Source organism: Triticum dicoccoides, chromosome 6A (assembly GCF_002162155.2).
Source record: "Triticum dicoccoides isolate Atlit2015 ecotype Zavitan chromosome 6A, WEW_v2.0, whole genome shotgun sequence".
Classification (NCBI taxonomy): Eukaryota; Viridiplantae; Streptophyta; class Magnoliopsida; order Poales; family Poaceae; genus Triticum; species Triticum dicoccoides.
In genome coordinates, this window is record NC_041390.1 from 517,302,603 (window position 1) to 517,329,530 (window position 26,928).

General features: G+C 44.9%; 1 protein-coding gene across 1 annotated transcript in view; it reads right to left on the minus strand.

Moving 5' to 3' along the window:
- Positions 1-1,895: 1,895 nt before the first annotated feature.
- LOC119315942 (GDSL esterase/lipase At5g45910-like) overlaps positions 1,896-26,928 on the minus strand; it is a 57,894-nt gene continuing 32,861 nt past the window's right edge. The window contains exons 4-6 of the mRNA XM_037590371.1: positions 2,565-2,713; positions 2,227-2,491; positions 1,896-2,131 (exon numbers count right to left, since the gene is read on the minus strand). Coding sequence (XP_037446268.1) covers positions 1,896-2,131; positions 2,227-2,491; positions 2,565-2,713 — 650 coding nt within the window. The remainder of the gene's footprint in view (positions 2,132-2,226; positions 2,492-2,564; positions 2,714-26,928) is intronic.

A 26,928-nucleotide genomic window follows, 5' to 3' on the forward strand; every position in this document is an offset into this window, starting at 1 on the left:
GGGGGGAGCGGGGGTGGGGGGCTGTCCAAAGGCCACACATGACGGCTAGGATCTAAGTCTAAAGAGTTCTTAGCTATGTTATGATCATCCACATTTGCCTCTCTAAATTCGTAATAGAATGTAATATACCATTTGTTGCAAGCAACTTCCTAATTTTCACAATAATCTTAGCGTTTGCTCTCCAGAGATGTCCCACCGTTGACGAATCACATGCAATGACCACCAATGCAATATGAAGACCTTGCCCCAAGAACAAGGCTTCCTAGCACGCCATGGCCTCACCACAGGCTGGATCAATGACGCCTTTTAAGTTGATGGTTTGGTTGATGTGGATGATCTAAACAACTTTGTTTGTGGCTAGTTATTTTTTGTTGGAGTGTGAAAGTGGGATGGGGTATAGATATCCCCCATATAGGAATGCAAACCAATGACTTTCACGAACATTTGTATAATGAGAATAAAGCCTAGTGTTATTATTAATAAAGTAACAAAGGTTAGTGTGTTTTGGGCCACGTAGACGGTGTGGACATGTAGAATGTAGTTACAGATGTAAAAAAAGTCAATATCTCGTTCTCTTGGTCCATAGATGGGGCGTCCTATCCGATGGATGAATGAGGAGCCTCGGTCTGCACCCGTACCCCCATGTAATATGTAATAATTCAGCGTTCTGTTGAAAATTTTGCTTTCCTAGGTGGAGGATTAGCCTTAGGAGGCGGCACATTCAGCCTTTAGTTGTACCATGATGTTTTTTTCATGTTTATGTGTTGTTACTTTTTCATGGAGGAATCCGACCCTGTTCTAGAATTGTATGAAAAAAGGACACCAATAGCCAGTTGATGTTTCCTGAAGGGTGACCCGAGCAAACGAGTGTGCGCTTTGGATGGCTCTCACGAGGGAACAAATTGTTCCCTTAAAAACACATCTTCCCTCCTCGTCCACACCCTCTTTGCCATGCTATAGAAGAGAAATTGCAATGCTATGACAATGTTATCAACAGAAAAATTGACATGTTGCCATGCTTGCGACATGGAAGAATTGTCGTGCTACTATTCAGTAATTGTCATGCTGTCACAGTAGGATTGTCATGCTTGCGATATAGAAGAATTGTCATGCTACAGTTCAGTAATTGCCATGCTGTCAGAATAGGATTGCCATGGTACAGGAAAAAAAAGAATTGCCATGCTACAAGATAGAGATTAGTCATCCTACAATATAGAAAACTCCCATGCCACAAGATAAAGATTTGCCATGCTACAATATAAAGAATTGTCATGCTACAAGATAGAAATTTTCCATGCGGCTGCTAGAGAATTGCGGTGGGACAATGTAAAATGTTGCCATGCCATGTTTAAATAAAAAAGTTGTCATGCTATAACAAATATAGTTGCTATGTCCAAAAAACAATAACGCACTTTGCCAGGCTATAGCACTGGCAGTGTGTAAAAACTAAAAAACACAGAATTGTCATGTTGTAGCTGACATAGTTGTCACGGCTAAAAAGCCTAAAAAGTAAGATTTGTTGTGCTCTATATAACCACTTGTTCAAGTTTTAGAAATAAATTCGGCATTTGTTCTAAGGGGGTTTCTGCGGTTAACCATTCAGTCATTCTCAGTCGTTCCTGTGGAGGGTGGCAGGAGCCAACGGTTTGAGATTCGCGTGCGGGATCCGATGTAATAGTTGAAGGCGTTCGCTCGAAATCGGTCGTTATCTGACGTCAGGTCAATAGCCTTTAGAAACAAAAAAAAATCACATATATTTCGCTGATAACATGTACTCCTGGTGGTGCCGGCATGGGAGTCGATCTCGCCAGAAATAGCTTGAGCAGAACAAATCAATCCGACCGAGAGATGTATAATCCTGGTTGTTGGAGGTAAAATCCAGACACGGTCTTATGTCAGAGCAGTGCAGTTTGCGGCTCTGCCATCGCCGACGCGTTATACAATCCTCTGAGCAGCGCCTGGGCGATGAACCTGTTGGCAGCGTCGGTGAAGTGGATGCCGTCCCACGAGAGGAACTCGGACGGGTCAGAGCTCCCCGTCGAGTCCGGCGTGCCGCAGAACGCCGCCATGTCGAAGTGGTACGGCCCAGCGCCGCCGCCGCAGAACGCGGCCAACGGCCTGTCGCCGAAACCTGCACGCCCCAAGTAAAACCAGTAAAATCAGTGATGTCAGGATGAATGAACTACAAAAGGCGGTGGTTGTCAGTTATATTGCGCGTGCAGGCACCGTATTTGCCGGGCGAGGCGACGAGGTTGGCGATGGGGCTGTAGGTGTCGGCGTAGAAGAGGGTGGTGCCGGGGTGGCTCCGCCGGAGCTCGCGGAGCATGCGGTTCAGCGCGCGGTTGTGCAGCTGAGCGACCTCGTTGAAGCCCGTGATGCAGCCGGACTCCCCGTGCGCGTCGCCGGGGAAGAGGGCGAGCAGCTCCGGCTCGCACCCCAGCGGGATCATCCCCGTCACCAGCACCGTCCTCGCACCGGCGGCGATCACGGCCTGCGTAAACGATGCACAGTTGGTCCGCGCTTCTGTTATGCTGGTGGTTGGGTCGAAAGGGTTCACTGCTTACGTTCAGCGCCGAGCGGGTGACGCCGACGATGTCCGGCACCAAGCTCGCCGCGAACTCGGCTGTGCGGTTGCTGAATAGCGCGAAGATGTAGTCGTTTACTCCGATCTCTCCGAAGTAGAAGACGGAGCTCGCCATGATATTGCTCTCTTCTTCTGTAGCATGCACAAAAGGTAGCAGTAACAGGATTAAACGGAGGGTCAAAATAGTTTCCACCATTTTTTTATTACTTTTCGCAGTGAAATGCATCCAACTATCACCTCCCCACCTCACTTCGTGTATAAATCCGACAGTAGAATTCACAGTTGTCTTTTCTTGAAAGAGAGGCAAAAAGAATATTGGAGGACGACTTCCATGGAGGACTTTAAAAAAATAAATCACAAATCAAAATTTTGAAGTTTCAAAAAATTCTGCAAAAATAATTCTACGTGTTCATATGGATGTATTTTTTATGTGTATACAGTCTAACGATGAACTACATTATGATAAGAGCTACACAAAAAGGACAAACACGTGCAATTTTCTTAATAGTGAACAGTACTGTTCACTAATTTCAAAATCACGAATTTGTCTTTTTAGTGTAGCTCTCACCATAATGTATAGCATCTTCAAATTTTGTACACATGCAGTATGCATCCATATAAACATGTGTGATTTTTTTTTAGATTTTTTTGAAACTTCAAAAATGTGATTTTTTTTTAAAAAAGAGTCCCTCATGGCGGTCGTCCGTCAATGACATTTAGCGATTGAATCTTGGCGTCTACATCAGCTGATGCATACATCCATTTTGATTAGAGCCGATGCAAGATATTGAGCCCAAAGTCATTAACAAGTAAGGTACATAGCAAAAGCAACTATGTCAAAACCATTACAAAATATGAATGTAACACCTAGAACTAAGCCGACTTTTTTCGGAGCAACGCCTTCAGGAAGGATAAGCGCCCTGCTACCGCCATCGTCACAAACCCAACACCTTCATCAAGATAACAACACAAGTTCGCCGCTGGTGAGCCCAACCAGCAAAGGCCGGAACAAGGGTTTTCACCTAGGACATGAAGTGCGTTCCAAACACCATATTGACAACGGTTCTTCTGACAACCACAACTGTTTGTGCTCCACGCTTGGCCAAAAAAATGGCCTCTCAACAAGAAAATTCTACTATCGTAACATGAAAGAACTCAAGTGTTTTGCCCCTGTGAGGACCCAATTCCTAAGCATTCGTCTTGATGTTTGTGATGATGATTGTGGGAAATGTCGATTTATTGCGGAAGACCCATGCATTCCTTTATTCCATAACTCCTATGTGACAAGCATAACGAGCGAGGCGCTGACCTTCCTCGTATGGCCAGGTTATAGGAGCGTGAACCTCCACCACTTATGGACCGAAGCCAAGCGTCCCCAGTATGAAATAGCTAGTTCGGGTGCATTGAGAAAACAACGGTCCAAATTCTTAGCGACTATCAACACTTGAAGAAGATTTGCGTTGCAGACTCCGGCTCCATCTTTCAAAGCTAGCAGAGACCACATTTTGGCCATCCGGACCTTTGTAGGCGGTCAGCAGTCCAGACCATATTATTAATGAGATGCCATACAAAGAACTTACACTTGGGTGGCGCTGAGTTATTCCAAATAGTCAACACGATGATGGTGGAGACCGCCCCCTCAAACTGCGCATTTGTACACAGATGCGGTCGAGTAGATGTTGTTGGTAGTGAAGTTCCAGGTGATGTCGCCCTTAACTCCGTCCTGAAGGTGCACAACATGAAGTTGGGCCAGCAGAGTGTAGAATTTTTGGATATGGGCAACGGAGAGGCCATCATACATGTCTATCCAGGGGATACTAGCAAGGTCATGTAAAGCGTCTTGATCAGAGGCATTCTTCTTCTTAGAAGTGTGGAAAATGGCAAGGCATTGACTTTGGTCTTGGTGCCATCGAGCCATGGGAAGTGCCAAAATTTGGCCATACATCCGTTACCAATAGTGATGGTGGTTGCTAAGGTCCATGCCGGTGCTATCATATGGTGTGCACAAGCCAACCCATGCCCTATCGGGCTCCTTCCATTCATACCAAGGCCGCCGTAAACAAAGTGCCCTCGCATACCTACGAGATTGATAACACCAAGGGACCCAACCGCTTAGTTATGCACACCACCTTCAAATTCCAATTTACTTTGCACTGGCCCCGGAAACCTTATCCAAGCCCACCCAAAAAAGCATGCTCAATCTTCTCGAAGGCACTCACGATTTCCTCCGGAGGCCCCAACGCAGTAATATGGTAGGTTGCAATTGAAGTGAGCACTACCTTGACCAAGGCCATTATGCCAGCTGTCGGGATGAGCTACCCCTAAGAAAGCACAAGCTTCTCGGTCTCCTTATCAACCAGGTGTTGGAGGTCCACCTTCCTAAGGCGGTGAATCGACAAGGGTAGGCCTAGATATCTGAGTGCGAAGGTTGAACGTCTAGCCGGAAAGATCTCGAGGACGGAGTCGAGGTCAATGTCCCCACATCTAGTCGGAGCTACAAGACTCTTCTCAAGGTTGGTAACTAAACTGACAACCTCCCTGAAGCCGACAAGTATGGAGGTGAGGTGTCGGATATCCTCCTTAATGGGGGCGACAAAAATGGTGGCAGCATTAACATATAGGGAAGTGCGGATGAAAGCAAATGTCCCACCAATGGAGTGCGAAAGGCCACACCGATTGGCAATGTCGAGGTGGTTATGGATTAAATCAATTGTCAGGACAAAAAGAAGCGTCGACAGAAGGTCTGCCAAAGGCCCCGGCCGTGTTGAATGGGATCTCCCAGCACGCCCTTGAGCATGACCTCAAGGTGGTAGAGCAAAGAAGGCAGCAAGCATGTTCGTGATTCTGGTGGCAAAACTTCGTCGACAGAGGAGCTGAACTCAAGAGTCCCAATGAACTGAGTCGAAGGTATTCTTCATGTCGATCTTAAAAAGGAGAGAGGCCTTTTTGTTGCGGTGCATTTTTTCCTTGCCAGGTTACACACATAGATGAAATTATCATGGGTACTTCTAGACTTTATGAAAGCACTTTGAGACTGGGAGATGAGCGTATGGACGAAGGGACAAGCTATGAAGCCATAATCTTTGCCACAATCTTTGCAACTACATGAACAGGGCTGATGGGTCTGAAATCAGAGATGCTTTCGGCCCCGTCCTTCTTAGGGAGCAACACAATGTTGATGGTATTAACTCACTAAAAGTGTTCGACACGGAGGTTAGAGAAGCTATGAGTAACCGCATGGCATTAGATTTTATTGTCTCCTAACATGACCTAAATAAGGCACCGGTGAAACCATCCGGACGCGGCGCCTAGTTTGTTAAAATTTGCACACTTTTAAGGTTGTAAAAAGTAAATGGTGTGCATTTTTTGGTGGAGGGATGTACAAAAGGTTGAGACTAGCAAGAATGCAAAAACAGAATACATTTCTACACCATCAAGAAAATGTCTGTCATTTTCATAGAAGTACTTCTACCCGCTAATATCTATGGTCGTATGCATCGTTCTGATGCAGAGGCCAAAGGTTATCCTCCCTTTCAAAAAAAACTTCTACCTGCAGCATATAAATATCTGATTTATCCCAAAACATCTCCTCATGATGAATGTGAGGGATTATAAGGGCATCTTCAACGCCGACCTGTAAACCTCCCACAACTGTCCGGACCGCGAAAGCCATCCAACGCGGTCCTGTATCGGTCCGCAGAGCGGTCCATACATGATTTCTCCCGCAAACCGGAGATAAAAGTGGGGGAGGTTTGTGGGAGTCCGGATCAATCCCAGGCCCGTTTCTGACCACCTTGGCCCACCAAATACCCCTCACCCCTCCCGCGTGTTTTCGATCGGTGCCGCTTCAGAGCATCTGGGCCCGCATTCATGCCCGCCTAGAGCGGACGCGACCGCTCATGGCGCCGGCATTGAAGCGGCACGCTGGTCGAGAGAGCGCCGCCCGCTCCGCTTCCCAGTGCAGGCGACTGCCGCACATTCAAATGACACAATGGTCGCCTGTCCATCCGTCTGCTGTCCCCATTGATGGCACGAGGTTGCCTAGGCATCTCCTCCGGCGCCACTCGTCCGTTTATCTGCCGTCCATCAGTGCTATATAAACAACTGCCCCGGTGCCTCGGCCATAGCCACAGTTATCCCTCTCCACACTACTCCCCATCATGGATCCATCCGTGGCCAAAGCTCTTTGGGATGGACTGATGTCGGAGCGGAAGAAGGCCATGGCCGCCATTGCTGCCGACTGGCAGGCAAAGGACATGCAAATGGGGGACGCCTTCGATGACGAGCCAACTAAAGGAAATATGCCCTAGAGGCAATAATAAAGTTATTTATTTATTTCCTTATTTCATGATAAATGTTTATTATTCATGCTAGAATTGTATTAACCGGAAACATAATACATGTGTGAATACATAGACAAACATAGTGTCACTAGTGTGCCTCTACTTGACTAGCTCATTGATCAAAGATGGTTAAGTTTCCTAAACCATAGACATGAGTTGTCATTTGATCAATGGGATCACATCATTAGGAGAATGATGTTATTGACTTGACCCATTCCGTTAGCTTAGCACTTGATCGTTTTTGTTTACTGCTATTGCTTTCTTCATGACTTATACATGTTCTTATGACTATGAGATTATGCAACTCCTGAATACCAGAGGAACACTTTGTGTGCTACCAAACATCACAACATAACTGGATGATTGTAAAGGTGCTCTACAAGTGTCTCCGATGGTACTTGTTGAGTTGGCATAGATCAAGATTAGGATTTGTCACTCCGACTGTCGGAGAGGTATCTCTGGGCCCTCTCGGTAATACACATCACTATAAGCCTTGCAAGCAATACAACTAATGAGTTAGTTGAGGGATAGTGCATTACGGAACGAGTAAAGAGACTTGCCGGTAACGAGATTGAACTAGGTATTGGGATACCGATGATCGAATCTCAGGCAAGTACCATACCGATGACAAAAAGAACAACGTATAGTGTTATGCGGTTTGACCGATAAAGATCTTCATAGAATATGTAGGAAACAATATGAGCATCCAGGTTCCAATATTGGTTATTGACCGGAGACATGTCTCGGTCATGTCTACATAGTTTTCGAACCCGTCGGGTCCGCACGCTTAAAGTCTTGTGACGATCGGTTTTATGAGTTTATATGTTTCGATGTACCGAAGGTAGTTCAGAGTCCCAGATATGATCACGGACATGACAAGGAGTCTCGAAATGGCCGAGACATAAAGATTGATATATTGGCAGCCTACATTTGGACATCCGAAGAGTTCCGGGTAAAATCGGGATTTTACCGGAGTACCGGAGGGGTTACTGGAACCCTCCGGGGGCTAATGGGCCTTGTTGGGGCATAAGGGAAAGAGAGAGGGGCCGGCATAGGGCAGGCAGCGCACCCCCTCCCTCTGGTCCGAATTGGACTAGGAGAGGGGGGGCGCCCCCCTTTCCTTCTCTTTCTTCCCCTTCCTTTCCCCCTCCTAGTAGGAGTATGAAAGGGAGGAATCCTACTCCTACTAGGTGGAGGATTCCTCCTCCTGGCGCACCAACAAGGGCCGGCCGGCCTCCCCCTTGCTCCTTTATATACAGGGGCAGGGGGCACCTCTAGACACACAAGTTGATCACAAAGATCTCTCCCAGCCGTGTGTGGTGCCCCCTCCACCATAATCCACCTCGGTCATACTGTAGCGGTGTTTAGGTGAAGCCCTGCTACGTTAGCTTCATCAACATCGTCACCACGCCGTCGTGCTAACTAAAATCTTCCCCGAGTTCTACTGGATCGTGAGTTCGCGGGACGTCACCGAGCTGAATGTGTGCTGAACGCGGAGGTGCCGTACGTTCGATACTGAGGATCGGTCGATCGTGAAGACGTACGACTACATCAACCGCGTTGTCATAACGCTTCCGCTTAACGGTCTACGAGGGTACGTGGACGACACTCTGCCCTCTCGTTGCTATACATCACCATGATCCTGCGTGTGCGTAGGAAAATTTTGAAATTACTACGTTCCCCAACAGTGGCATCCGAGCCAGGTTTTATGCGTAGATGTTATATGCATGAGTAGAACACAAGTGAGTTGTGGGCGATACAAGTCATACTGCTTACCAACATGTCATACTTTGGTCTGGCGGTATTGCTGGATGAAGCGGCCCGGACCGACATTACGCGAGACTGGTTCTACCGACGTGCTTTGCACATAGATGGCTGGCAGGTGTCAGTTTCTCCAACTTTAGTTGAACTGAGTGTGGCTACGCCCGGTCCTTGATAAGGTTAAAACATCATTAACTTGATGAACTATTTGTTGTGATTTTGATGCGTAGGTAAGAACGGTTCTTGCTCAGCCCGTAGCAGCCACGTAAAACTTGCAACAACAAAGTAGAGGACGTCTAACTTGTTTTTGCAGGGCATGTTGTGATGTGATATGGTCAAGACATGATGCTATATTTATTGTATGAGATGATCATGTTTTGTAACGGAGTTATCGACAACTAGCAGGAGCCATATGGTTGTCGCTTTATTGTATGCAATGCAATCGCCCAATAATTGCTTTACTTTATCACTAAGCGATAGCGATAGTCGTAGAAGCAATAGTTGGCGAGACGACAACGATGCTACGATGGAGATTAAGGTGTCGCACCGGTGACGGTGGTGATCATAACGGTGCTTCGGAGATGGAGATCACAAGCACAAGATGATGATGGCCATATCATATCACTTATATTGATTGCATGCGATGTTTATCCTTTATCTATCTTATTCTGCTTTGTTTGACGGTAGCATTATAAGATGATCTCTCACTAAATTTCAAGATAAAAGTGTTCTCCCTGAGTATGCACCGTTGCCAAAGTTTGTCGTGCCGAGACACCACGTGATGATCGGGTGTGATAAGTTCTACGTCCATCTACAACGGGTGCAAGCCAGTTTTGCACACGCAGAATACTCGGGGTTAAACTTGACGAGTCTAGCATATGCAGATATGGCTTCGGAACACTGAGACCGAAAGGTCGAACGTGAATCATATAGTAGATATGATCAACATAGTGATGTTCTCCATTGAAAACTACTCCATTTCACGTGATGATCGGTTATGGTTTAGTTGATATGGATCACGTGATCGCTTAGATGATTAGAGGGATGTCATTCTAAGTGGGAGTTCTTAAGTAATATGATTAATTGAACTTAAATTTATCATGAACTTAGTACCTGATAGTATTTTGCTTATCTATGTTGTTGTAGATAGATGGCCTGTGCTGTTGTTCCATTGAATTTTAATGCGTTCCTTGAGAAAGCAAAGTTGAAAGATGATGGTAGAAATTACACAGACTGGGTCTGTAACTTGAGGATTATCCTCATTGCTGCACAAAAAAATTACGTTCTGGAAGCACCGCTAGGTGCCAGGCCTGCTGCAGATGCTGCTGATGACGTTAAGAATGTCTGGCAGAGTAAAGCTGATGACTACTCGATAGTTCAGTGTGAAGGAAATATGCCCTAGAGGCAATAATAAAGTTATTATTTATTTCCTTATATCATGATAAATGTTTATTATTCATGCTAGAATTGTATTAACCGGAAACATAATACATGTGTGAATACATAGACAAACAGAGTGTCACTAGTATGCCTCTACTTGACTAGCTCGTTAATCAAAGATGGTTATGTTTCCTAACCATGGACAAAGAGTTGTTATTTGATTAACGGGATCACATCATTAGTTGAATGATCTGATTGACATGACCCATTCCATTAGCTTAGCACCCGATCGTTTAGTATGTTGCTATTGCTTTCTTCATGACTTATACATGTTCCCATGACTATGAGATTATGTAACTCCCGTGTGCCGGAGGAACACTTTGTGTGCTACCAAACATCACAACGTAACTGGGTGATTATAAAGGTGCTCTACAGGTGTCTCCAAAGGTACATGTTGGGTTGACGTATTTCGAGATTAGGATTTGTCACTCCGATCGTCGAAGAGGTATCTCTGGGCCCTCTCGGTAATGCACATCACTTAAGCCTTGCAACTAATGAGTTAGTTGCGGGATGATGTATTATAGAACGAGTAAAGAGACTTGCCGGTAACGAGATTGAACTAGGTATTGGATACCGACGATCGAATCTCGGGCAAGTAACATACCGATGACAAAGGGAACAACGTATGTTGTTATGCGGTCTGACCGATAAAGATCTTCGTAGAATATGTAGTAGTCAATATGGGCATCCAGGTCCCGCTATTGGTTATTGACCGGAGACGTGTCTCGGTCATGTCTACATTGTTCTCGAACCGTAGGGTCCGCACGCTTAAAGTTACGATAACAGTTTCATTATGAGTTTATGTATTTTGATGTACCGAAGGTTGTTCGGAGTCCCGGATGTGATAACGGACATGACGAGGAGTCTCGAAATGGTTGAGACATAAAGATCGGTATATTGGAAGCTTATATTTGGACATCGGAATCGTTCCGGGTGAAATTGGCATTTTACCGGAGTACCGGGGGGTTACCGGAACCCCCCGGGGGATTATTGGGCCTACATAGGCCTTGAGGGAGAAGAGAGAAGGAGGCAAGAGGTGGCCGCACGCCCCTCCCCTTCCTAGTCTTAATAGGACAAGGGAAGGGGGGCGGCGCCCCCCCTTTCCTTCCCCTCTTCCTCCTCTTTCCCCCCTTCTCCTTCTCCAACTAGGAAAGAAGGGAGTCCTACTCCCGGTAGGAGCAGGACTCCCCCTGGCGCGCCCCTCCATGGCCGTCCGCCCCCTCCCCTTGGCTCCTTTATATACGGGGGCAGGGGGGCACCCTAGAACACACAAGTTGATTTTCGTGATCGTTCCTTAGCCGTGTGCGGTGCCCCCCTCCACGATATTACACCTCGATCATATTGTAGCGGTGCTTAGGTGAAGCCCTACGACGGTTAAACATCAAGATCGTCACCACGTCGTCGTGCTGACGAAACTTCTCCCCGAAGCTTTGCTGGATCGGAGCCCGGGGTGCGTCATCGAGCTGTACGTGTGTCAAGAACTCGGAGGTGCCGGAGTAACGGTGCTTGGATCGGTTGGACCGGGAACACGTACGACTACTTCCTCTATGTTGCGTCAACGCTTCCGCTTCGGTCTACGAGGGTACGTAGACAACACTCTCCCTTCTCGTTGCTGTGCATCACCATGATCTTGCGTGTGCGTAGGAAATTTTTTGAAATTACTACGTTCCCCAACAGTGGCATCCGAGCCTAGGTTTTATGTGTTGATGTTATATGCACGAGTAGAACACAAGTGAGTTGTGGGCGATATAAGTCATACTGCTTACCAGCATGTCATACTTTGGTTCGGCGGTATTGTTGGACGAAGCGGCCCGGACCGACATTACGTGTACGCTTACGCAAGACCGGTTCTCCCGACGTGCTTTGCACATAGGTGGCTTGCGGGTGACAGTTTCTCCAACTTTAGTTGAACCGAGTGTGGCTACGCCCGGTCCTTGCGAAGGTTAAAACAGCACCAACTTGACAAACTATCATTGTGGTTTTGATGCGTAGGTAAGATTGGTTCTTGCTTAAGCCCGTAGCAGCCATGTAAAACTTGCAACAAACAAAGTAGAGGACGTCTAACTTGTTTTTGCAGGGCATGTTGTGATATGATATGGTCAAGACATGATGCTAAATTTTATTGTATGAGATGATCATGTTTTGTAACCGAGTTATCGGCAACTGGCAGGAGCCATATGGTTGTCGCTTTATTGTATGCAATGCAATCACGCTGTAATGCTTTACTTTATCACTAAGCGGTAGCGATAGTCGTGGAAGCATAAGATTGGCAAGACGACAACGATGCTACAATGGAGATCAAGGTGTCGCGCCGGTGACGATGGTGATCATGACGGTGCTTCAGAGATGGAGATCACAAGCACAAGATGATGATGGCCATATCATATCACTTATATTGATTGCATGTGATGTTTATCTTTTATGCATCTTATCTTGCTTTGATTGACGGTAGCATTATAAGATGATCTCTCACTAAATTATCAAGAAGTGTTCTCCCTGAGTATGCACCGTTGCCAAAGTTCGTCGTGCCCAGACACCACGTGATGATCGGGTGTGATAAGCTCTACGTCCATCTACAACGGGTGCAAGCCAGTTTTTGCACATGCAGAATACTCAGGTTAAACTTGACGAGCCTAGCATATGCAGATATGGCCTCGGAACACGGAGACCGAAAGGTCGAGCGTGAATCATATAGTAGATATGATCAACATAGTGATGTTCTGTTGGAAATATGCCCTAGAGGCAATAATAAATTGATTATTATTTTATTTCCTTGTTCATGATAATCGTTTATTATCCATGCTAGAATTGTATTGATAGGAAACTCAGATACATGTGTGGATACATAGACAACACCATGTCCCTAGTAAGCCTCTAGTTGACTAGCTCGTTGATCAATAGATGGTTACAGTTTCCTAACCATGGACATTGGATGTCGTTGATAACGGGATCACATCATTAGGAGAATGATGTGATGGACAAGACCCAATCCTAAGCCTAGCACAAAGATCGTGTAGTTCGTATGCTAAAGCTTTACTAATGTCAAGTATCATTTCCTTAGACCATGAGATTGTGCAACTCCCGGATACCGTAGGAATACTTTGGGTGTGCCAAACGTCACAAAGTAACTGGGTGGCTATAAAGGTACACTACAGGTATCTCCGAAAGTGTCTGTTGGGTTGGCACGAATCGAGACTGGGATTTGTCACTCCGTGTGACGGAGAGGTATCTCTGGGCCCACTCGGTAGGACATCATCATAATGTGCACAATGTGATCAAGGAGTTGATCACGGGATGATGTGTTACGGAACGAGTAAAGAGACTTTCCCGTAACGAGATTGAGCAAGGTATCGAGATACCGACGATCGAATCTCGGGCAAGTACAATACCGATAGACAAAGGGAATTATATATGGGATTGATCGAATCCTCGACATCGTGGTTCATCCGATGAGATCATCATGGAACATGTGGGAACCAACATGGGTATCCAGATCCCGCTGTTGGTTATTGACCGGAGAACGTCTCGGTCATGTCTGCATGATTCCCGAACCCGTAGGGTCTACACACTTAAGGTTCGATGACGCTAGGGTTATAAAGGAAGTTTGTATGTGGTTACCGAATGTTTTTCGGAGTCCCGGATGAGATCCCGGACGTCACGAGGAGTTCCGAAATGGTCCGAAGGTAAAGATTTATATATGGGAAGTCCTGTTTTGGTCACCGGAAAAGTTTCGGGTTTTATCGGTAACGTACCAGGACCACCGGGAGGGTCCCGGGGGTCCACCAAGTGGGGCCACCGGCCCCGGAGGGCTGCATGGGCCAAGTGTGGGAGGGGGCCAGCCCCAGGTGGGCTGGTGCGCCCCCCACAAGGGCCCAAGGCGCCTAAGGGGAGGAAGGGGGCAAACCCTAAGGGCAGATGGGCCCTATGGCCCATGCTCCCTGCGCCTCCCTCTCCTCCCCCCTTGGCCGCCTCCCTCAGATGGGATCTGGGGCTGACGCACCCCTTGGGGTGGGAACCCTAAAGGGGGCACAGCCCCCTCCCCTTCCCCTATATATACTTGAGGCCTAGGGGATGCCCAACACGCGATTCGATCTCCCTCTTGGCGCAGCCCTACCTCTCTCCCTCCTCCTCTTCTGCGGTGCTTGGCGAAGCCCTGCAGGATTGCCACTCTCCTCCACCATCACCACGCCGTTGTGCTGCTGCTGGAAGGAGTCTTCCTCAACCTCTCCTTCTCCCCTTGCTGGATCAAGGCGTGTGTGACGTCACCGGGCTGCATGTGTGTTGAACGCGGAGGTGCCGTCCGTTCGGCACTTGGTCATCGGTGATTTGGATCACGGCGAGTACGACTCCATCAACCCCGTTCACTTGAACGCTTCCGCTTAGCGATCTACAAGGGTATGTAGATGCACTCTTCTTCTCCTCGTTGCTAGTTTCTCCAAATATAGATCTTGGTGACACATAGGAAAATTTTGAATTTCTGCTACGTTCCCCAACAGTGGCATCATGAGCTAGGTCTATTGCGTAGATTCTATGCACGAGTAGAACACAAAGTAGTTGTGGGCGTTGATTTTGTTCAATATGCTTACCGTTACTAGTCCAATCTTGTTTCGACGGTATTGTGGGATGAAGCGGCCCGGACCAACCTTACACGTACGCTTACGTGAGACCGGTTCCACCGACTGACATGCACTAGTTGCATAAGGTGGCTGGCGGGTGTCTGTCTCTCCCACTTTAGTCGGATCGGATTCGATGAAAAGGGTCCTTATGAAGGGTAAATAGCAATTGGCATATCACGTTGTGGTCTTTGCGTAGGTAAGAAACGTTCTTGCTAGAAACCCATAGCAGCCACGTAAAACATGCAAACAACAATTAGAGGACGTCTAACTTGTTTTTGCAGGGTATGCCATGTGATGTGATATGGCCCAAAGGATGTGATGAATGATACATGTGATGTATGAGATGATCATGTTCTTGTAATAGGAATCACGACTTGCATGTCGATGAGAATGACAACCGGCAGGAGCCATAGGAGTTGTCTTAATTTATTTATGACCTGCGTGTCAACATAAACGTCATGTAATTACTTTACTTTATTGCTAACCGTTAGCTGTAGTAGTAGAAGTAATAGTTGGCGAGACAACTTCATGAAGACACGATGATGGAGATCATGATGATGGAGATCATGGTGTCATGCCGGTGACAATGATGATCATGGAGCCCCGAAGATGGAGATCAAAAGGAGCAAAGTGATGATGGCCATATCATGTCACTATTTGATTGCATGTGATGTTTATCATGTTTTTGCATCTTATTTGCTTAGAACGACGGTGGTAAATAAGATGATCCCTCATTAAAATTTCAAGAAAGTGTTCTCCCTAACTGTGCACCGTTGCGAAAGTTCGTCGTTTCGAAGCACCACGTGATGACCGGGTGTGATAGATTCTTACGTTTGAATACAACAGGTGTTGACGAGCCTAGCATGTACAGACATGGCCTCGGAACACATGCGAAACACTTAGGTTAACTTGACGAGCCTAGCATGTACAGACATGGCCTCGGAACACAAGAGACCGAAAGTTCGAGCATGAGTCGTATAGAAGATACGATCAACATGAAGATGTTCACCGATGATGACTAGTCCGTCTCACGTGATGATCGGACACGGCCTAGTTGACTCGGATCATGTAATCATTTAGATGACTAGAGGGATGTCTATCTGAGTGGGAGTTCATAAGATGAACTTAATTATCCTGAACATAGTCAAAAGGTCTTCGCAAATTATGTCGTAGCTCGCGCTTCAGTTCTACTGTTTAGTTATGTTCCTAGAGAAAATTTAGTTGAAAGATGGTAGTAGCAATTATGCGGACTAGGTCCGTAAACTGAGGATTGTCCTCATTGCTTCATAGAAGGCTTATGTCCTTAATGCACCACTCAGTGTGCTGAACCTCGAACGTCGTCTGTGGATGTTGCGAACATCTGACATACACGTTTTGATGACTACATGATAGTTCAGTGCGTAATGCTAAATGGTTTAGAATTGAGGCACCAAAGACGTTTTTGAAACATCGCAGAACATATGAGATGTTCCAAGGACTGAAATAGGGATTTCAGGCTCGTGCCCACGTCAAGAGGTATAAGACCTCCGACGATTTTCTTAGCCTGCAACTAAGGGAGAAAAGCTTAATTGTTGAGCTTGTGCTCATATTGTCTGAGTACAACAATCATTTGAATCGAGTGGGAGTTGATCTTCCAGATGAGATAGTGATGTTTCTCCGAAGTCATTACCACCAAGCTGCTAGAGCTTCGTGATGAACTATGATATATCAGGGACATATATGTTGATCCTTGAGATATTCGCGATGTTTGACACCACAAAAGTAGAAATCAAGAAGGAGCATCAATTGTTGATGGTTGGAGAAACCACTAGTTTCAATAAGGGCAAGGGCAAGAAGGGATACTTCATGAAACGGCAATTCAGCTGCTGCTCTAGTGAAGAAACCCAAGGTTGAACCCAAACCCGAGACTAAGTGCTTCTGTAATAAGGGGAACAACCACTGGAGCAGAATTACCCTAGATACTTGGTAGATGAGAAGGCTGGCAAGGTCGATAGAAGTATATTGGATATACATTGTGTTGATGTGCACTTTACTAGTACTCCTAGTAGCACCAGGGTATTAGATACCGGTTCGGTTGCTAAGTGTTAGTAACTCGAAATAAAAGCTACGGAATAAACGGAGACTAGCTAAAGGTGAGCTGACGATATGTGTTGGAAGTGTTTCCAATGTTGATATGATCAAGCATCGCACGCTCCCTCTACCATCGAGATTGGTGTTAAACCTAAATAATTGTTATTTGGTGTTTGCGTTGAGCATAGACATGATTGGATTATGTCTATCGCGACACGGTTATTCATTTAAGGAGAATAATGGTTACTCTGTTTATTTGAATAATACCTTCAATGGTCTTGCACCTAAAATGAATGGTTTATTGAATCTCGACCATAGTGATACACATGTTCATGCCAAAAGATATAAGATAGTAATGATAGTACCACCTACTTGTGGCACTGCCACGTAAGTCATATCGGTATAAAACGCATGAAGAAGCTCCATGTTGATGGATCTTTGGGCTCACTCATTTTGAAAGTTTGAGACATGCGAACCATGTCTATTGGTGTATGTGCATGAAGAAACTCCATGCAAATGGACCGTTTGGACTCACTTGATTTTGAATCACTTGAGACATGCAAATCATACCACATGGGCAAGATGACTGAAAGCCTCATTTTCAGTAAAATGGAACTAGAAAGCAACTTGTTGGAAGTAATACATTTTGATGTGTGCAGTCCAATGAGTGCCGAGGCGTGTAGTGGATATCGTTATGTTCTTACTTCACAGATGATTTGAGTAGATGTTGAGTATATTTACTTGATGAATCACGAGTCTGAATTATTGAAAGGTTCAAGTAATTTTAGGGTGAAGGTGAGAGATCGTCATGACAAGAGGATAAAATGTCCATGATATGATCATAGAGATGAATATCTGAATTACGAGTTTGGCACAGAATTAAGACATTGTGGAAATTGTTTCACATCTAATACATCCTAGAACACCATAGTGTGATGGTGTGTCCGAACATCATAACTGCACCCTATTGGATATGATGCATACCATGATGTCTCTTATCGAATTACCACAATAGTTTATGGGTTAGGCATTAGAGACAACCACATTCACTTTAAATAGGGCACCACATAATTCCGATGAGATGACACCGTATGAACTATGGTTTAGAGAAACCTAAGCTGTCATTTCTTAAAAGTTTGGGGCTGCGACGCTTATGTGAAAAAGTTTCAGGCTGATAAGCTCAAACCCGAAGCGGATAAATGCATCCTCATAGGACACCCAAAAACAGTTGGGTATACCTCCTGTCTCAGATCCGAAAGCAATAAGGGATTGTTTCTAGAATCGGGTCCTTTCTCGAGGAAAAGTTTCTCTCGAAAGAATTGAGTGGGAGGATGGTGGAGACTTGATGAGGTTATTGAACCGTCTCTTCAACTAGTGTGTGGCAGGACACAGGGAGTTGTTCCCGTGGCACCTACACCAATTGAAGTGGAAGCTTATGATAGTGATCATGAAACTTCAGATCAAGTCACTACCAAACCTCGTAGGATGACAAGGATGAGTACTACTTCAGAGTGGTACGTAATCCTGTCTTGGAAGTCATGTTGCTAGACAACAATGAACCTACGAGCTATGGAGAAGCGATGGTGGGCCTGGATTCCGATAAATGGCTCGAGGCCATAAAATCCGAGAGAGGATCCATGTATGAAAACAAAGTGTAGACTTTGGCAGAACGGCTCGATGGTCGTAAGGCTGTTGAGTACAGATGGATTTTAAAAGGAAGACGGACAATGATGGTAAGTATCACCATTAAGAAAGCTCGATTTGTCGTTAAGATGTTTTCCGACAAGTTCAAGGAGTTGACTACGATGAGACTTTCTCATTCGTAGCGATGCTAAGAGTCTGTTGGAATTATATTAGCGATTACTGCATTATTTATGAAATCTTGCAGACAGGATGAAACAAACATTGTTTCCTCGACGTTTTTCTTGAGGAAAGGTTGTATGTGATACAACCGGAAGGTTTTGTCAATCCTGAAAGATGCTAATAAGTATGCAAATCTCCAGCAATCCTTCTAAGGACTGGAGTAAGCATCTCGGAGTTGGAATGTATGCTTTGATGAGATGATCAAAGATTTTGGGTGTATACAAAGTTTATGAGAAACTTGTATTTCCAAAGAAGTGAGTGGGAGCACTATAGAATTTCTGATGAGTATATGTTGTTAACATATTGTTGATCAGAAATGATGTAGAATTTCTGGAAAGAATGCAGAGTTATTTGAAAAGTGTTTTTCGATGGAAAACCTGGATTAGGCTACTTGAGTATTGAGCATTTAGATCTATAAGGATAGATCAAAACGCTTAATAGTACTTTCAAATGAATACATACCGTGACAAGATTTTGAAGGAGTTCAAAATGGATCGGCAAAGAAGGAGTTCTTGGCTGTGTTATAAGGTGTGAACATTGAGTAAGACTCGAAACCTGACCACGACAGAATAGAGAGAAAGGATGAAGGTCGTCCCCTATGCTTAAGACATAGGCTCTACAGTATGCTATGCTGTGTACCGCACCTGAAGTGTGCCTTGCCATGAGTCAGTCAAGGGGTACAAGAGTGATCCAAGAATGGATCACAGGACAGCGGTCAAAGTTATCCTTAGTAACTAGTGGACTAAGGAATTTTCTCGATTATGGAGGTGGTAAAAGAGTTCGTCTTAAAGGGTTATGCCGATGCAAACTTTGACACTAATCCAGATTATTCTGAGTAGTAAACTGGATTCGTATAGTAGAATAGTTATTTGGAATAGCTCCAAATGTAGCATAGTAGTTGCATCTATAAGATGACATGGAAATTTGCGAAGTACATACGGATCTGAATGTTGCAGACCCGTTGACTGAAACCTCTCTCACAAGCATAACATGATCAAACCCAGAACTCTTGGGTGTTAGTCACATGGGGATGTGACCTTGAGTGTTAATCACATATCGATGTGAACTGGATTATTGACTCTAGTGCAAGTGGGAGACTGTTGGAAATATGCCCTAGAGGCAATAATAAATTGATTATTATTATATTTCCTTGTTCATGATAATCGTTCATTATCCATGCTAGAATTGTATTGATAGGAAACTCAGATACATGTGTGGATACATAGACAACACCATGTCCCTAGTAAGCCTCTAGTTGACTAGCTCGTTGATCAATAGATGGTTACGGTTTCCTAACCATGGACATTGGATGTCGTTGATAACGGGATCACATCATTAGGAGAATGATGTGATGGACAAGACCCAATCCTAAGCCTAGCACAAAGATCGTGTAGTTCGTATGCTAAAGCTTTACTAATGTCAAGTATCATTTCCTTAGACCATGAGATTGTGCAACTCCCGATACCGTAGGAATACTTTGGGTGTGCCAAACGTCACAAAGTAACTGGGTGGCTATAAAGGTACACTACAGGTATCTCCGAAAGTGTCTGTTGGGTTGGCACGAATCGAGACTGGGATTTGTCACTCCGTGTGACGGAGAGGTATCTCTGGGCCCACTCGGTAGGACATCATCATAATGTGCACAATGTGATCAAGGAGTTGATCACGGGATGATGTGTTACAGAACGAGTAAAGAGACTTGCCGGTAATGAGATTGAACAAGGTATCGAGATACCGACGATCGAATCTCGGGCAAGTACAATACCGATAGACAAAGGGAATTGTATACGGGATTGATCGAATCCTCGACATCGTGGTTCATCCGATGAGATCATCATGGAACATGTGGGAACCAACATGGGTATCCAGATCCCACTGTTGGTTATTGACCGGAGAACCTCTCGGTCATGTCTGCATGGTTCCCGAACACGTAGGGTCTACACACTTAAGGTTCGATGACGCTAGGGTTATAAAGGAAGTTTGTATGTGGTTACCGAATGTTGTTCGGAGTCCCGGATGAGATCCCAGACATCACGAAGAGTTCCGGAATGGTCCGGAGGTAAAGATTTATATATGGGAAGTCCTGTTTTGGTCACCGGAAAAGTTTCGGGTTTTATCGATAACGTACCGGGACCACCGGGAGGGTCCCGGGGGTCCACCAAGTGGGGCCACCGGCCCCGGAGGGCTGCATGGGCCAAGTGTGGGAGGGGGCCAGCCCCAGGTGGGTTGGTGCGCCCCCCCCCCCACAAGGGCCCAAGGCGCCTAAGGGGAGGAAGGGGGCAAACCCTAAGGGCAGATGGGCCCTAAGGCCCATGCTCCCTGCGCCTCCCTCTCCTCCCCCCTTGGCCGCCTCCCTCAGATGGGATCTGGGGCTGCCGCACCCCTTGGGGTGGGAACCCTAAAGGGGGCACAGCCCCCTCCCCTTCCCCTATATATACTTGAGGCCTAGGGGCTGCCCAACACGCGATTCGATCTCCCTCTTGGCGCAGCCCTACCTCTCTCCCTCCTCCTCTTCTGCGGTGCTTGGCGAAGCCCTGCAGGATTGCCACGCTCCTCCACCATCACCACGCCATTGTGCTGCTGCTGGAAGGAGTCTTCCTCAACCTCTCCTTCTCCCCTTGCTGGATCAAGGCGTGGGAGACGTCACCGGGCTGCATGTGTGTTGAACGCGGAGGTGCCGTCCGTTCGGCACTTGGTCATCGGTGATTTGGATCACGGTGAGTACGACTCCATCAACCCCGTTCAGTTGAACGCTTCCGCTTAGGGATCTACAAGGGTATGTAGATGCACTCTTCTTCCCCTCGTTGCTAGTTTCTCCATAGATAGATCTTGGTGACACGTAGGAAAATTTTGAATTTCTGCTACGTTCCCCAACATGTTCACCATTGAAAGCTACTCCATTTCACGTGATGATCGGTTATGGTTTAGTTGATTTGGATCACGTGATCACTTAGAGGATTAGAGGGATGTCTATCTAAGTGGGAGTTCTTAAGTAATATGATTAATTGAACTTTAATTTATCATGAACTTAGTCCTGGTAGTATTAGCATATCTATGTTGTAGATCAATAGCTCGCGTTGTTGCTTTCATATGTTTATTTTGATATGTTCCTAGAGAAAAATTGTGTTGAAAGATGTTAGTAGCAATGATGCGGATTGGATCCGTGATCTGAGGTTTATCCTCATTGCTGCACAGAAGAATTATGTCCTTGATGCACCGCTAGGTGACAGACCTATTGCAGGAGCAGATGCAGACGTTATGAACGTTTGGCTAGCTCAATATGATGACTACTTGATAGTTTAGTGCACCATGCTTAACGGCTTAGAATCGGGACTTCAAAGACGTTTTGAACGTCATGGACCATATGAGATGTTCCAGGAGTTGAAGTTAATATTTCAAGCAAATACCCGAGTTGAGAGATATGAAGTCTCCAACAAGTTCTATAGCTAAAAGATGGAGGAGAATCTCTCAACTAGTGAGCATGTGCTCAGATTGTCTGGTTACTACAATCGCTTGAATCAAGTGGGAGTTAATCTTCCAGATAAGATAGTGATTGACAGAATTCTCTAGTCACCATCACCAAGTTAGTAGAACTTCGTGATGAACTATAGTATGCAAGGGATGACGAAAATGAATCCCGAGCTTTTCATGATGATGAAATCGATGAAGGTAGAAATCAAGAAAGAGCATCAAGTGTTGATGGTTGACAAGATCACTAGTTTCAAGAAAAGGGCAAAAGGAAAAAGGGGAACTTCAAGAAAAACAGCAAGCAAGTTGCTGCTCATGTGAAGAAGCCAAAGTCTGGTCCTAAGCCTGAGACTAAGTGCTCCTACTGCAAAGGGACTGGTCACTGGAAGCGGAACTACCCCAAGTGATTGGCGGATAAGAAGGATGGCAAAGTGAACATAAGTATATTTGATATACATGTTATTGATGTGTACTTTACTAGTGTTTATAGCAACCCCTCAGTATTTGATGCTAGTTCAGTTGCTAAGAGTAGTAACTCGAAACAGGAGTTGTAGAATAAACAGAGACTAGTTAAGGGTGAAGTGACGATGTGTGTTGGAAGTAGTTCCAAGATTGATATGATCATCATCACACACTCCCCTATATTTTCGGGATTAGTGTTGAACCTAAATAAATGTTATTTGGTTTTTTCGTTAAGCATGAATATGATTTGATCATGTTTATTGCAATACGGTTATTCATTAAAGTCAGAGAATAATTGTTGTTCTGTTTACATGAATAAAACCTTCGATGGTCATACACCCAATGAAACAAGTTCGTTGGATCTCGATCATAGTGATACACATATTCATAATATTGAAACCAGAAGATGCAAAGTTAATAATGATAGTGCAACTTATTTGTGGCACTGCCGTTTAAGTCATATCTGTGTAAAGCGCATGAAGAAACTCCATGCTGATGGGCTTTTGGAATCACTTGATTATGAATCACTTGATGCTTGCGAACCATGCCTTATGGGCAAGATGACTAAAACGCCGTTCTCCGGCACAATGAAGCAAGCAACAGATTTGTTGGAAATCATACATACTGATGTATGTGGTCCGATGAATATTAAGGCTTGCAGCAGGTATCATTATTTTCTGACCTTCACAGATGATTTGAGCAGATATGGGGATATCTACTTGATGAAACATTTGAACATTTCAAAGAATTTCAGAGTGAAGTGGAAAATCATCGTGACAAGAAAATAAAAGTTTCTAGAATATGATCGCAGAGGTAAAATATTTGAGTTACGAGTTTGGCCTTCAAGTAAAATAATGTGAAATAGTTTCACTACTCACGCCACATGGAACACCATAGTGTAATGGTGTGTCCGAACGTCATAACCGTACTTTATTAGATATAGTGCGATCTATGATGTCTCTTACCGATCTACCACTATCGTTTTGGGGTTATGCATTAGAGACAGCTGCATTCACGTTAAATAGGGCACCGTCTAAATCCGTTGAGACGACACCGTGTGAACTATGGTTTGGCAAGAAACCTAAGCTGTCGTTTCTTAAAGTTTGGAGTCGCGATGATTATGTGAAAAAGTTTCATCTCGATAAGCTCAAACTCAAATCGGAGAAATATGTCTTCATAGGATACCCAAAAGGAGACAGTTGGGTACACCTTCTATCACAGAATCGAAGGCAAGACATTCGTTGCTAAGAATGGATCCTTTCTAGAGAAGGAGTTTCTCTCGAAAGAAGTGAGTGGGAGGAAAGTAGAAAACTTGATAAGGTAATTGTACCTTCTCCCTTATTGGAAAATAGTTCATCACAGAATTCAGTTCCTGTGACTACTACACCAATTAGTGAGGAAGCTAATGATGATGATCATGTAACTTCAAATCAAGTTACTACCGAATCTCGTAGGTAAACCAGAGTGAGATTCGCACCAGAGTGGTACGATAATCCTATTCTGGAGGTCATGTTACTTGACCATGACGAACCTACGAACTATGAGGAAGCGATGATGAGCCCAGATTCTGATAAATGGCTTGAGGCCATGAAATCTGAGATAGGATCCATGTATGAGAACAAAGTGTGGACTTTGGTGGACTTGCCCGAGGATCGGTAAGCCATTGATAATAAATGGATCTTCAAGAGGAAGACGGACACGGATAGTAGTGTCACTATCTACAAAGCTAGAATTGTCGCAAAAGGTTTTCGACAAGTTCAAGGTGTTGACTACGATGAGAGTTTCTCACTCGTATCTATGCTTAAGTCTGTCCGAATCATGTTAGCAATTGCCGCATTTTATGAAATCTGGCAAATGGATAAACAAAACTGCATTCCTTAATGAATTTATTAAAGAAGAGTTGTATGTGATGCAACAAGATGGTTTTATCAATCCTAAAGGTGCTAACAAAATATGCAAGCTCTAGTGATCCATTTATGGACTGGTGCAAGCATCTCGGAGTTGGAATATACGCTTTGATAAGTTGATCAAAGCATATAGTTTTATATAGACTTGCGGTGAAGCCTGTATTTACAAGAAAGTGAGTGGGAGCACTACAACATTTCTGATAAGTATATGTGAATGACATATTGTTGATCGGAAATAATGTAGAATTATTCTGCAAAGCATAAAGGAGTGTTTGAAAGGAGTTTTTCAAAGAAAGACCTCGGTGAAGCTGCTTACATATTGAGTATCAAGATCTATAGAGATAGATCAAGACGCTTGATAAGTTTTTTCAATGAGTACATACCTTGACAAGATTTTGAAGTAGTTCAAAATGGAACAGTCAAAGAAAAAGTTTCTTGCCTGTGTTACAAGGTGAGAAGTTGAGTAAGACTCAAAGCCCGACCACGACAGAAGATATAAAGAGAATGAAAGTCATTCCCTATGCCTCAGTCATAGGTTCTATAAAGTATGCCATGCTGTGTACCAGATCTATTGTATACCATACACTGTGTTAAGAGAGGGAGTACAATAGTGATCTAGGAGTAGATCAATGGACAACGGTCAAAATTATCCTTACTGGAATAAGGATATGTTTCTCGATTACGGAGGTGACAAAAGGGTCGTCGTAAAGGGTTACGTCGATGCAAGTTTTGACACTGATCCAGATGACTCTAAGTCTCAATCTGGATACATATTGAAAGTGGGAGCAATTAGCTAGAGTAGCTCCATGCAGAGCATTGTTGACATAGAAATTTGCAAAATACATGCGGATCTGAATATGGCAGACCTGTTGACTAAACTTCTCTCACAAGCAAAACATGATCACTTTTTGGGTCTTAATCACATAGCGATGTGAACTAGATTATTGAATCTAGTAAACCCTTTGGGTGTTAGTCACATGGAGATGTAAACCAATCACATAAAGATGTGAACTATTGATGTTAAATCACATGGCGATGTGATCTAGATTATTGACTCTAGTGCAAGTGGGAGACTGAAGGAAATATGCCCTAGAGGCAATAATAAAGTTATTATTTATTTCCTTATATCATGATAAATGTTTATTATTCATGCTAGAATTGTATTAACCGGAAACATAATACATGTGTGAATACATAGACAAACAGAGTGTCACTAGTATGCCTCTACTTGACTAGCTCGTTAATCAAAGATGGTTATGTTTCCTAACCATGGACAAAGAGTTGTTATTTGATTAACGGGATCACATCATTAGTTGAATGATCTGATTGACATGACCCATTCCATTAGCTTAGCACCCGATCGTTTAGTATGTTGCTATTGCTTTCTTCATGACTTATACATGTTTCCATGACTATGAGATTATGTAACTCCCGTGTGCCGGAGGAACACTTTGTGTGCTACCAAACGTCACAACGTAACTGGGTGATTATAAAGGTGCTCTACAGGTGTCTCCAAAGGTACATGTTGGGTTGACGTATTTCGAGATTAGGATTTGTCACTCCGATCGTCGGAGAGGTATCTCTGGGCCCTCTCGGTAATGCACATCACTTAAGCCTTGCAAGCATTGCAACTAATGCGTTAGTTGCGGGATGATGTATTACAGAACGAGTAAAGAGACTTGCCGGTAACAAGATTGAACTAGGTATTGGATACCGACGATCGAATCTCGGGCAAGTAACATACCGATGACAAAGGGAACAACGTATGTTGTTATGCGGTCTGACCGATAAAGATCTTCGTAGAATATGTAGGAGCCAATATGGGCATCCAGGTCCCGCTATTGGTTATTGACCGGAGACGTGTCTCGGTCATGTCTACATTGTTCTCGAACCGTAGGGTCCGCACGCTTAAAGTTACAATGACAGTTTCATTATGAGTTTATGTATTTTGATGTACCGAAGGTTGTTCGGAGTCCCGGATGTGATCACGGACATGACGAGGAGTCTCGAAATGGTCGAGACATAAAGATCGGTATATTGGAAGCTTATATTTGGACATCGGAGTCGTTCCGGGTGAAATCGGCATTTTACCGGAGTACCAGGGGGTTACCGGAACCCCCCGGGGGGTTATTGGGCCTACATAGGCCTTGAGGGAGAAGAGAGAAGGAGGCAAGAGGTGGCCGTGCGCCCCTCCCCTTCCTAGTTCGAATAGGACAAGGGAAGGGGGCGGCGCCCCCCCTTTCCTTCCCCTCTTCCTCCTCTTTCCCCCCTTCTCCTTCTCCAACTAGGAAAGAAGGGAGTCCTACTCCCGGTAGGAGTAGGACTCCCCCCTGGCGCGCCCCTCCTTGGACGGCCGCCCCCTCCCTTTGGCTCCTTTATATACGGGGGCAGGGGGGCACCCTAGAACACACAAG